The sequence below is a fragment of the Ischnura elegans genome, chromosome 9, assembly GCF_921293095.1.
Source record: "Ischnura elegans chromosome 9, ioIscEleg1.1, whole genome shotgun sequence".
Taxonomy (NCBI): domain Eukaryota; kingdom Metazoa; phylum Arthropoda; class Insecta; order Odonata; family Coenagrionidae; genus Ischnura; species Ischnura elegans.
The window spans coordinates 76,233,438-76,246,494 of record NC_060254.1 but is presented as its reverse complement, the minus strand read 5'-3'; the positions used below and the strand labels follow the sequence as shown (position 1 = coordinate 76,246,494).

At 35.7% G+C, this 13,057-nt stretch overlaps 1 protein-coding gene across 1 annotated transcript in view; it reads left to right on the top strand.

Moving 5' to 3' along the window:
• The first annotated feature begins 6,940 nt into the window (after positions 1-6,940).
• Positions 6,941-13,057, top strand: part of LOC124165250 (endoplasmic reticulum transmembrane helix translocase) — a 44,488-nt gene continuing 38,371 nt past the window's right edge. The window contains exons 1-7 of the mRNA XM_046542570.1: positions 6,941-7,277; positions 7,388-7,477; positions 7,564-7,757; positions 7,847-8,075; positions 8,573-8,747; positions 9,076-9,228; positions 12,566-12,748. Of these exons, the coding sequence (XP_046398526.1) occupies positions 7,020-7,277; positions 7,388-7,477; positions 7,564-7,757; positions 7,847-8,075; positions 8,573-8,747; positions 9,076-9,228; positions 12,566-12,748 (1,282 nt within the window). The 5' untranslated portion in view covers positions 6,941-7,019. The remainder of the gene's footprint in view (positions 7,278-7,387; positions 7,478-7,563; positions 7,758-7,846; positions 8,076-8,572; positions 8,748-9,075; positions 9,229-12,565; positions 12,749-13,057) is intronic.

Sequence of the window (13,057 nt, the reverse complement as noted above, 5' to 3'; positions counted from 1 at the left end):
AAATCTAGGTCGTTGTTAAAAGTTTACAATCGTGGAAAATTGCATTTCTTTCTTTCAATATCCTGTAATATTACCAATTGTATTTTAATTATATATGTCTTGTCCATGTGTAACCGACAACTATCATTTGTACTATGATTTTGCATAAGTTGCGCACTTTTAGAATGTCTGCGTACGGAGGTGAATCCAGATTTTTTTCTGGAGAGGGCACAAGGGTTTGCCAGATCCCTATCAAATTTGATTCTTGAAACAAGGCCGAATTGAGCGGTCAAGGGGTCTAAAAAATCCATTCCACCCATAATTTTTTCGGTAAATTTGGTCGGTCTCAAATGCACCCCCTCCACGAAATGGACCCCCCCTTCCTTCCCATCGGAATATATTCTAACTTCGGCCTTGAACTGAAATCGTAAATGTTTGTAAGGTTGTATTTTGGTATAATAAAAGGAGATATTTTGCTTAAAGTATGAGTACAAGACTTTAATTTACCTTTAAATAAGCTACGGAGAAATATTACTGTAAATATAGCACTGCCAACATAAAACTCTCTCTTCCATTTACATGGCTGGAATTTTGACAACCCCCGCCCGATGGAGCAGATAACAGGTTGATATGGACATAGAAGTGTATTTTTTGTACCTATTTCCTTAATTCTAATTGCCCTGAGTGCTGAAGATTTGTTCTTTGATAATTTTATCGGAATAGAAGATTTTTTCCGTCTGAGTGCCCAATCAGCCTTAGCCTCAAATCGACCCCTTCTTTCCGCTAAGTAGTATCTCAAAAACTCATTTCATTCAGGCGTTATACTTAGAATTTCTTGTCCAGAAAATCTTATGTGTAAAATTTTAGCCTCATAATCGTATCTGAAATTCCGTCCAATCTACATTACTCTCTAGGCTTTATTTCATACCGTTAAGGTTAGGAGGCATTGGGTTGGTGTGGTGGTTGGATTGTTGGCATCCCACCCCGTGGGCTCGGGTTCAACTCCCGGTTGGCAGAGAATTTTCTGAGATTGGCCGATTCCTGCTTGAATGTTGCGTGGGGGTCATTCCAGGCGCAACACTCCGTCCGTCGGATGAGACGTTAAACAGTGATAACTTGGCGCCTTTCATCAATAGCAAGCTAATGCCGACGCCGGGATTCTCTCCACCCTTCCTTCCATACCGTTCCTTCATACCCTTCCGACATGGCGCATGACCTTAGCTGTCGGTCACTTCCTCCAAATACCATGCCAAAACGGTGAGCAAAGGTGTACCATATGTTACCAGAAAATTTCTGAATGATAACATTGGTTACAAAGGAGTATGCGTCTCGAAAAAAAGATAATATGAGTGGGTGAGAAGCCAAGGGGAACAAGTGATTTCTTTCTTCCTCACAGAGTTAGATATAGAAATTAGGTATATAAAACAAACGAGATTAATTAGATGTTTAGTAGTGCATTTGATTTTCCACTCGATGTCAGCGCAGAACAGTGACTCACTCGTATCCCTTGGCAACCAAGTTTTTGTGTATTTATTCTAACGATTAACTTTACCTAGCTCAGTTGAGAAAAAAATCACATGTACTCCTTGTCTTCTCAACCACTCATATATGATTTATCGGGAGTGATTCGTGCTCTTCATGCTGGAATCTGGTATACGCCCTGCACTCATGAGTTGGTACGGTTTTAGAGAAGATCCCTGGGATTCCGAGGATGAGGCTTGAGAGGAAGGGGTCGGTGGTGGGGCGAAAAGAGAACCCTTGAATAATTTGGACTCTGAAGGGGCGGCCGAATGAGGGATGAGAATATGGTGGAACTATGTAGGTATGAGAGGGGAATTCCGGATTCGCGGAACCGCTGAGGAAGTAGATCGACGACCAGAGAAGCTGTTGAACTGGGTTTACACGGCGAAGTTGACTGTTGTGATTGTAGGTCAAAGGCTATATTGTATTTGGTTATTATTACACAGCTACCAACGGATCACACGTTGAAGTTTACTAACGTAAGTGGTCTTTAAAGAACTAGTAACACTGACTCATGTTACAGCATCAAATTTAAAATATTATGTAAAACGGTTATTCTGTAATAAATTTTTATAATCAGGACAAGACTTTATGCTCGCCCTGTATATTGCAACTATTATCCACGCAAAAGTGACCCAATACACTTCGTGATGACGAAGGTAGAAAAACAAAATAAAAGAAGGCAGCGAAAGGAATATATTTTCAGCTCCTTTGACTTTTGGCTGGTGCTTATTGTAGACTATGAGTTGTCTTAATGAATAAAATAAAATTTATGGTTTGAGGCGTAACTTTGGGAAAGCGATTCATTATGGAGACTGAAAAATAAGATACTTTTTACTTGTATATGAAATAATAATTTACCCAGAATAAAATAAAGTCACAATTTATCAAATTATTGCTAATATCATTATTTTTCATTCATTTATTCACATGCGTGGCGTTACCTTTTTACAATAATTTTTAAACAACACAAATAATTCAAGAAGCCTTTGAAGAAGCGCAGAAAAAACAGGTACATGTGCAGTCTTAATTTTTTGGGATTATTGCTTGTAATTTATGAAAAACTTTTCAATGCAAATCATGATAATGAAGAAAATAGAGAACAATGACATGTACTAGTTTGTCACTAAAAATTATAATATTAACAGACAAAGCACTTGAATACAATTACAGCATACTTAGTAATTTTTAATGAGAAGGAATTGATCGGTTCGTTCTCACCAAAATAGCTCTTTACTGTTGTGCTGAGTTGATAAATTTTCTCGTGATGTGGCAAGTTGTGATTATTATGGCCTTATTCAGTATGGTATGTGTACTCGGATTAAAATTGAGTATTTTAAAACTATATCGTATTTCTTGACGATGCCGGTAGCAAAGATGACGATAGGAGAAGCAAAAACCTGTTCTACCTGTATATCCCATGTAATTTTTATTTCTATTTCAAATTTTAGGCACTTGTATATTTTTCCGGCCATTGTCTTTTCAATGCCATGTGAGTGAAATAAAGCGAATGGGCGTTGTGGCTTTTATTCTTTTCTTTGTCATTATTATTTTCGACTTTTAGCATTTCCTCAGCTGGTTTAAACCAACTGAAATTATTCACCTATCCTAAATGTAAATTAATATTAAGTACAGATTTTAAGGAAGAGAATTCACCCTATCGAACATACACGGCCAAGGAATCTCCTCACTATCTGGCAAGTCTGTAGTAATACAGCTTTTTATCCATGGTTATTCGGGTGTTTTTGCTTTCCCAGGTTTTCAATTTTTTTTAAATATTTTTGATAACACTCACTCCGCAGAGATTATAAGTGGGTGAATTATGACTTCTTTCAATTTCCTAATATTTTTATATCACAGGATAAATTTTGGTATTTTCGGACCTCTCATTTTCCGTGGAATCAACGTTGTGATTCAGTGGCTCCGTTGCATCAACTACGTAGCTGCCTACGTAATTGAATTATATTTGATTTTTTTTCTGTCGTTTTGCTATTATTATTATATTTATATCATTATTTTATTGTTTTTCAGCTACTATTAGAGCATTCAACTTAGACGCTTTAACAAGTTTTTACACATCTCTCCACCTAATTATCTTATGAGCTTTTCACTCTTCGCTCTCGTGAAGTCTCTATCACATCTAAAGTTACCTGTTCCATATATTTCATCCGATTGCTTCCTCTGCCGTTCTGGCCATTCACTTGTCCTTAAACTACCCTTGGGATGTTTAAAACCACTTTTCCGGTCGCGAAAAGCGATCGCTCGAGTGATCATTTTTCGCGACGAAAAAAATGATCGTGATTGAGGCTTTACAAAAGAAGATCATCAAGTTGTCCTCTGAATATGATGTGAGGTATGAATTAGAAACCAGAAGTGTGTAAGATTTTTTCTGATTGTGAATTTCGTTGTGTTGTTTGAATCAAACCTTTTTTGTTAAGAAATTGTTTTCATTTTCGCACTTTGAAAGGCGAGGTTTAGGAATAAATCGATTTTTTTCACCACCGTAAGATTCTCAGATATGGTCAGATAAGATTGTCCTGAGACCATTGGCGTCGATTGGAGTCAAATTTTTGGGGGACGGGCATCTACATCTACATCTACGCACTACCCCGCAAGCCGCCTAAATGGCGTGTGGCAGGGGATGTTAGGACACCAGCCATTTGCACATAAAAAGGTAACGCTACAACGAAATTACGACTGGCATTTATTAAAGTCCTTTATAGTTCGGGGGAAAAACGAATTCGCATTAGTATCCATTCGACAAAATATCTCTCTTAATTTATGCTTAAGCGTGAATCTAAGCATTTCTATTACTATTTTTACCCCATTTCATACAAAATTTTCACCCAATTTTATAACTCATCAGTAGAAAAAACGCTAATTATGCTATTTTATCAAAACCCCATTAAATTCTCTGGGTGACAAACCCAACATATTAAATACTTGATCGACACCAGTGCCCGAAACAGCCAGATGAATAGAGCTTGCTGGGTCTTCCTAAATAGGGTTCAGGTTTTACCATATCTCCTACCTCATAACCCATTTTAACCCAGTGTGCTTCTAAGCAGCATCAAATATGCATACATTTTCAGCTCTATTCATGAACCATTTAAAGTGCATGTTTTTTGTGCAGTAAATTTTAATGGTGAAATGTGTAGTAATGTTGATAAAAAGTAAAATTTTCACTTATTTAAAAATGATAATTACTTATTGAAATTTGGTTTCTCACAGAAGTAGCTCTGGGTTAGATAGGGTTAAGTCCTGATGAGGCAGTACACAAAGGGTACGAGATTCTGAAAGAATGTGAATAATTATATTAACGCATTAGGCGTTTGGGCGACGTCATTATGTAAATAATTTATACTGTAGGCATATTTTATATGCGCAAAAACATTAACGCCTAGCGGTACCTTATGGTACCAGCTGGTAGTGGAATACAAAACGAAACGTTTTTTGTTATTTATTGTAATCTATTTTTATTTTCGAGAGTTTTAAATTAATATGCATTTTTTGCTTTTTGAAAGCAATATTTAACGCATTTACAGCTTACCTGATAACTTCAGGCTTTACTTAGCGAAACCTCTCCATATTGGAAATAAAGAAATAAAACTTTGTAAGGTTCACTATTATTTAATTATAGGCACGACCCATAATAATAATAACGACCCTTTATTTCCAGCATTTACAGCTATTAGAAAAATCATAATTTTCAATTACCCTTAAATAACGGAAGTGCTAATGCAAGCCTTACGATTTTCTTTATATTTATACGTCTTATATACTCATAATAAGAAAATTTTGCTATGCAATTATAATTTTTATAACATGAAAATTTCATATAAAAACCAGTGGTTATTTGATTTGAGCCTAATATTCGGGAAATCATGAAGCAAAACATTTTGTTGGCACCATATGGTACCACTAGGCGCTCACACTGCCGTGTTTGTGCGGAAAGCGTAAATAGGAATAGTTCTGTAGTTTTCGTTTTCTACTGGTTCTTTTTTGCTATAGTTTATTTTTATCATTTAAACTATAAATTTATCGTTATTTTAAAACGGCGTTGCATTCTCCTCTTTCCCATTTGGTACAAATTTCTTATTTCCTAACTTAGTTCCTCACCCTTGTTACCTCTTTCACCTCTTCATCCTCCTTTCCCAATGACCGCGAGTTACTTCAAGATCAACACCAAGCTGTCCTGCTGATATCCATTCCATCCACAAGGAGTCACCTCCGCTTGCAGAAACTACGAGGCAGGATCATTTATTTCATTCAATTCCATCTTCCTTTCTTTCCTATCCACCCCGCGCTATTTATCTTCGTATTGATTATTTTTCAGATTATATTTGTTTGGTTAGAAGGTGAATATTAAGTAAGAGCTTAAGAAGTGAAAGTGGCCGTTTAACTTGTAAATATTAGCTCGGCTAGGCCGCGGAAGGAAGTTTTTGAAGATCGAAAAAAATGATGATTAGATAATGAGCTTGGGCTGTCGCTTCGACATATCCAAATTCAAACTAATTTATAACCTTCCCTGGTGTTAGATAATACTACAAAGCACCACTATGTTACTCTATGATAATACATGTATCTTTTTAATTAGTCAAGACTTAGATGAATTAGTTAAACATTGAGCAAGTTCTCCTTTCTGCCTCCCGTTGTTATTGCAACCCTCGTGTCCATACTCCACCGCTAATTATTAGATAGCATTCATGTAATACCTACCCCACATCGATAAGTCGTATCATTAAAGATTTTATCACGATTTTGGTTTCCGACTACCAACACAATTGGAAGCCTCAATGACGCATTCAACTGATAGATTTTCGTTTCGATCCCTCGGTCAATAAGGTTATATTTTGCGGAAAAAAAATGTTTTAGCCTTAATCTTATTGTTAACTTCATGGCATAATAATAAATTCCATGTTTAAAAATGGATGAATACTTATTTATTTAAAAAATTCTATAATCGGTATTCCTGTTAATATATTTTTTATTGTGCCGGGAACGGGAAATATTTATCCTGTAATTCTCAATGATTGAAAACAATCTAATTCATTCAAAGTGTTCCAGCGTTGAAATTTAATTTTTACTTAGAAGACTAAAATATATGTGACAAAATAAGTTATTTTATTACGACTTATTTTTTGTGTGGAGAAACGATCATGATTGGACATTATCATTATGGACTTTTTTTTACCTTATTTATTTGATTTACTTTATCGCTAATTAAGTGTGCATAGGTTGGTATTTAATTAAAAAAATAATGCAATTTTAATTAAAAATAAGGCAGTCTTATCAGCTGAAAAACATACCATTCTAGTGGTTTCTAGAATTAAATTCAGCTTCGTAACGGATTCAAAATACGAGCGCGGCGACCTTAGCACTGTGCAGCGGATCTTTGGGAAACTAATTTTCATCCATTTGACGAGTGTTTTGCGCAGGATGCGTTGCTGGCTGCAAAACGAAATATCTGTGTTCACCTGTCTCCCACGTTTGCCTTTAGTTTACATGGTTGTAGAGAAATGGCGAATTATCCTCGAATAGATGAATTAGTGCAGTCAGTAACTTATCATAATGTGAAACCAGTATTTTTTCGTGGGTATATATTGCCATTTTTTTATTTATATGGCTTGTGGTTTTATCTGTGGTATTTGTATGGAATAAATGAGTACTTCGAAGCCGGCCTCATAAGCTTGGCTGCCATTGGTATGCTCCAGATTCTTAGTCTGCTATTTTGTCAGTGGTCGGTTCACGTACGATGTTTCCTTTCCTGTCGATCGGTGAGCTTAAATAATAGATGATTTTTTCCAAGTTTTTCTTGCGAGTATACCTGTCTTCTTTCTCTGACACCTGTCATCTAATTTCGGTGTTTTGTGGCTCCATTTTCTAGGAAAAGGATGCCTTAAAAGCTCAAGTAGCAAAAGTTGTGCCCACTCCCAATAATGGATCGTCCGAGTTAGTAAAAATTCATCGGGAATGGGTATGTTTTTTATCCTTACCGTATGTTTATAATGTATGGAATTAACAAGAACATTCTCTCACAAGTATTATTTTCATCATATTCAGGAGGAAGGAAGCGATAAAGTGGTGGGAGCGTGGTTTATTTTTCAAAAGACTAAGTATGTTTGGGACGAGAACAAGAAATCTTTCAAAGGTCTTGAATTCCCTACGAATCTTACGTTTGGGGAGTACATGGAATGGAAAGGTTTCCAGGATGATGCAGATGTTCATAACGCTGAGAATAAATATGGAAAGAATCAGTGAGTTTTTAATGCATATAATACATTTAATACGTGTTAATTAATATGTGCTAATGAATCTTGTTGATGTTTTCATCCTTTCGCTTCAGGATGGACATGGTCGTTCCCGAGTTTTGGGAGCTATTCGTGGAAAGAGCCACGGCTCCATTCTTTGTTTTCCAAGTACTTTGTGTGGCATTGTGGTGTCTTGACCAGTATTGGCATTATTCATTGGTTACTTTGGGTATGCTAGTCATATTTGAGTGCACATTAGTGTTCCAGCAACTCAGGAATATGGCAGACATTCGTAGAATGGGCAATAAACCATATATGATTCAGGTAAGTTGAATACTTGCATATTTTCATTCTGTCGTCTTATTCCTTTTACACGCTTTGTGGCAGTGATATAATCTATGGAATACGGTTTACCATCAACGGAGAGAATGCTATGTGGTATGAATTTCCTTGTATTTATATTGAGTTTTTTTAGGGGAGCTTAGATTGTCATGTTGAATCAATTTAACGTACGGAAATAATCTTATTTGTATTGCAGAACTAAAAATTGTGTTCGCTTCGCCTCAAGCATCAGAGTTTGATAAAATTTTTCATTCTTAAACATTTTCATGTTACTTATGTACTCATCCTTAGTATGCCAACACTTCTCGGAGCTTAAAGAGGTCACAATATGAAATCATCAGCCGTTGATTTTTATGGTTCCAGATGAAGAGATTTGATCTTTTTTCATTGCATCATCTAACTCAAAGTACAAAAAACTACTTAAAAATGGATTTTTGCTGAATGAGTTTGATCGATTCAGATTTATTTTTAACCCATAGGTTTACAGAGGCAGAAGATGGAGACCACTGTCCACAGACCAGTTGGTTGTTGGAGACATAGTGTCAGTGGGCAGATCGCAGGGGGGCAATGAAGTGGGCACCACAGCTCATCTTATCCCTTGTGATCTCCTCCTCCTTAGGGGCCCATGTATTGTTGATGAGAGTATGCTTACAGGTAATTTTGATATTTCTGTGCTAAAACAGAACCTGATGTCTACATTTACCTTAAATTTAATTGTCTTATTGTGTGTATACTTTTTTATGGATATTGTTTAATGATGTGCAGTCTGGATCCTATTTAGTCTGCTATGATATACTTCAAATGATTCTCATGTTGCATGAAAAAATTGATATAATTTGAGGTGGTGGGGGCCACTGAGAACGAAGCCAAGTCGTGAGGCATAGACTTGTGCTATTGCTATGCAGGCCCTCATGTGACAGCTTGCCTGCCCCATGGCCAGTCTCATTTTTGCTGATGAATTTACTCATTGCTTAACTTCCAGGGGAGTCAGTGCCACAGATGAAGGAACCAATAGAAGTATTAGATTCAAACAGGGAGTTGGACCCAGAATTGGATGGAAAATTGCATATATTATTTGGTGGAACCCGTGTCTTACAGCATACACCTCCAGGGAAAACATCCGCTGGGCTTCGTGGTGAGTGTTATAGATATTTTATGGGGGCACGACATTCTAAGGCTCAGAGAGTAGCCCTGGTTTTACAATGCCGCTCTCTCACCTAGTGTCTTTGGAGGGCACATTCATGGTGGTCTCACCCCAATCTGGACATATTCACCGTGAAAGGCAGGCTGGAGGAATGGCAGACCACCCTTCCTGAGAAAGTGTGCTTCAAAATTTTCTTATTGAAAACTTTGCAAAGAAGGCTTGGTCAACAGACCAGAAAAAGGAATGCTTTGTCATTCAGAAGCTCAATTTGCAATTGCTCACTACATTTTTTTATTGTGTGTACTTGTTGTTTTAAAATCTACCAATTAAATGAATCTATTATTTTTGATTGAGGTTAGGAGTAAATATTTCAGAAAAGTCATCTTTTCACTGCAGAACTTCTATGATTGTAAGTAGTTGGGAATATTATGAATGAAAAAAATCTTTAAAATAAAACAGCCTCTGATGAGAAATAAATGGTGATAATAATTCAGATTTCATCACATATGTTGTGCAAAAAATTTAATCGACGCAATACATAACACGATCAACTTTCAAGCTGGTTTTAACCAGTACTGTACTATATGTCTATTTTTAGACCCTCAGGTTTGTTGTTTCAACTAATATTTAATTCAAATAACCTGCTTACGTTGAGTATGTATCACAAACATCAATGCATCGCTTCTTGGCGGGAAATCGACGTATGCACGCTTCTGCAGCCGTGGAACGCATCGGATATTCCCTGCGGCTATTTTTATGTTGAGTTATTAATCCACATTCTACGTGATTTGCGGTATTATTTAATACCAAAACATTTCAATTAACAAAGAGTATTATGTAAAAAAAAGTATTTGTTTCAGGCGTGACTTAATGGAACCTTCTTCACACGATGAAAGGTAGAGATTAAAAAAAAAACTTTGTGTGCGGCTGTTTATTCTGTCTTCTGTGCATTTGTACCACACGATGACGTGCCACGTCGAAACCTAGGTCGTAAATTAAATATTTATGCGGAATTAAAAAGTTTTCTTTACTTTTCATTATGTAAAAAATTATTTTCAAATTGGGCAGTCCAATATGTGTTCTACTTAAATACCTTGCGTTAGATACTTTTGAATAATAAATAATGATAGTGATAATCTTAAGGATTAATACAATACGATAGTCGATAATCGCTATCTATGTTGTTTTATAATTTGACAGGCTTTGTGTCGCCATTTTAATAATTTATTAATTTTATTATCGCATAATAAAATTCTTTGTCGGGCGATATTAAAAAATAAGAATGCTCTAGCCTAATATTTTCAAAATTCTGGGATATCGTTTTTTTTACGATGACATAACGCAGTACGTTTAAAATATTAAGGATGTGGCCCTTCGTTGGGTGGAAAGAGCATTTCTAATGAAATTTTACAATACATAAGTACTTGGATTTAAAAGTAATATATATTTTAACCAAAGCCCATGATTTTTTTCCGAATAACATGCTTTGTAATTAGAGGTTCTTCTGAGCTATGTCTGTCTGTTAAACTGAATTCCGCGATAACACCTATTTTGAAATGTAGTCTTTCTTTCCCAAACAATGCAAGCATTTATTTACAAATGGTATATCTTTTGTACATTTACAAATGTACCGATTTTTGTGATACAATTGCATAACAGTTGTATTTAAACTTTTTGTATACAGATGATTCGCAATTCAGTTGTAATAAAAAAGCAAAATACAAGGGAAACACAAATTTTCAATACCTTTGTAATAAATCTTTAATTAATTTTAATTATAATCTTTAGATTGTAAAATGATGGAAAATTGATATTTATAACGATAGAAAAATAATAGCATAATTTCATAATTGCAGACGACTTTTATTCATGAAAATATCGTAAAAATTATGGCATGAAACGGCCTTGGTAACCATAAGTTGTTGATTTTTTACTCAACAGAGAGGATCACAATAAAATAAAGTTTAGATTCACGAGCGCATAACTTCGGAAGACGCTCTTTTTCTTGCTTATAAGTGTGAAAAACATCAACAAAAAACAAGATAAAATATCTATTTATACCCTACAAGGCCAGTTAGTTAAGGCCAGGTATATGGCAGTATTGTCAAATATTCCATCTATCATCTCTGAATTTTATTGATAGCTAAGAATAGTATGTAAAACATGTAATAATCTACTATAAAAATCATGTTCACAAAATCAAATTATTTTATTAGTTTATTATGTTTCTCCAATGCCATTAAAACCCGCATAAATAATAATCATTGTGAATTATTGTTGCGGCCAGGAAAAAAATCTACATTATACACGTGAAAGATAAAAATCGCAGTTGGCGTAATTGCTGTGAAGACATTATATAACATGTTCATAGGTTTTACCTACGTATTCTTAAACGTATGCTTAAAATTTGAAACATAGCGGAAAGTAGTGCATCACTTAATTTTGATTTCCAATTAAATTATCGTTATAATGGTTTATTTGGCTATGGACATATCGTATTGATGAATATTAGCCAACTTTTACAAGGGTATCATTATGCTAAGAATCCGATATTTCTTTATAAAATGATGTATTCTAAATAAAAATGTCACGAAGGGAATTGCTATTAAATATCGATGTGCCATCACGTGCGGGTAACCCTTCATTATATTTAATTAAGTTTTATTGTGGGTATTTCTATTAATAATTAATTATGGTTAATTCTATTTGGAAAATACGCACTTCCAGGTGGCAAAAGAATTTATGGAACAAAATTAACACAAAATTAATACCGGAGCGGAGCAGCATCATAGCAATTCGCTCCGCTCCGAGGAGCTCCGACATGCCCTCCACCCGAGTGCTCCGCTCCGACATTGCTCCGACCTACTCCGCTCCGCTCCGGCCGGAGCGGAGTGGAGCACCCCGGAGCAACAATGAAAATTCGCTCCGCTCCACTGCTGCTCCAGGTCCCTGGTTTGAACCCTATGGACTAGCTATGGTCTCGCTCTATGAAAAAGATTTTGTGTGTTTATTTATATGGGTACCTCCTTACTGTAAACCAGCCTGAAGTTCTTATTCTTGTACCGCAGCTAGAGTAATTAATAAAAATGAAAAGGAGACTTCGTTCATTTCCACAGATTTATTTTGGCGGTACAACATGTTTCGACCAACGAGGTCATTATCAAGTACAAAAATTTCGAATGTTAAGCAAACATATATAACATAAGAACGAAGTCTCCTTTTCATTTTCGTGTACTAATTTCCACATAGTTGAGCCTAATACAAGTGAACGAAGTAGAGTAATTAATTTTACGTCTCGGGTAATATTGAAAATGTTTATATTTTTCAGCTCAAGACAATGGATGTGTGGCATACGTGCTTCGGACAGGATTCGATACTTCACAGGGTCGTCTCCTGAGAACAATTTTGTTTGGAGTAAAACGAGTCACGGCCAACAACTTGGAAACGTTTTGCTTCATTTTGTTTCTGCTAGTCTTTGCTGTGGCTGCGGCATCATATGTCTGGATCAAAGGTATTGTGACTTTATAAAATTTTAAGCATGGTTAAATAGAAAATTTTAAGTGTCTTTCCATTGAGAAACCTTAATGCTTAATTTTTACTGCAAGATCATGAACAATCTTGAGACAATCTCAAGGCACAGTTTTTTGTTCATACTCATCTTGAAATCTAGCAGGAATCTAGCAATAATATTTTCTTTCTTGAATCTCATGGAGAAGACTCACAAATACCATGATTTTAAGTGATTTTTGGCAATTTCTGATACATAACCTTTGAAATTGCTTTGCAGCAGGATTTGCTTTTTTCGGTAAGATTAGTCGAT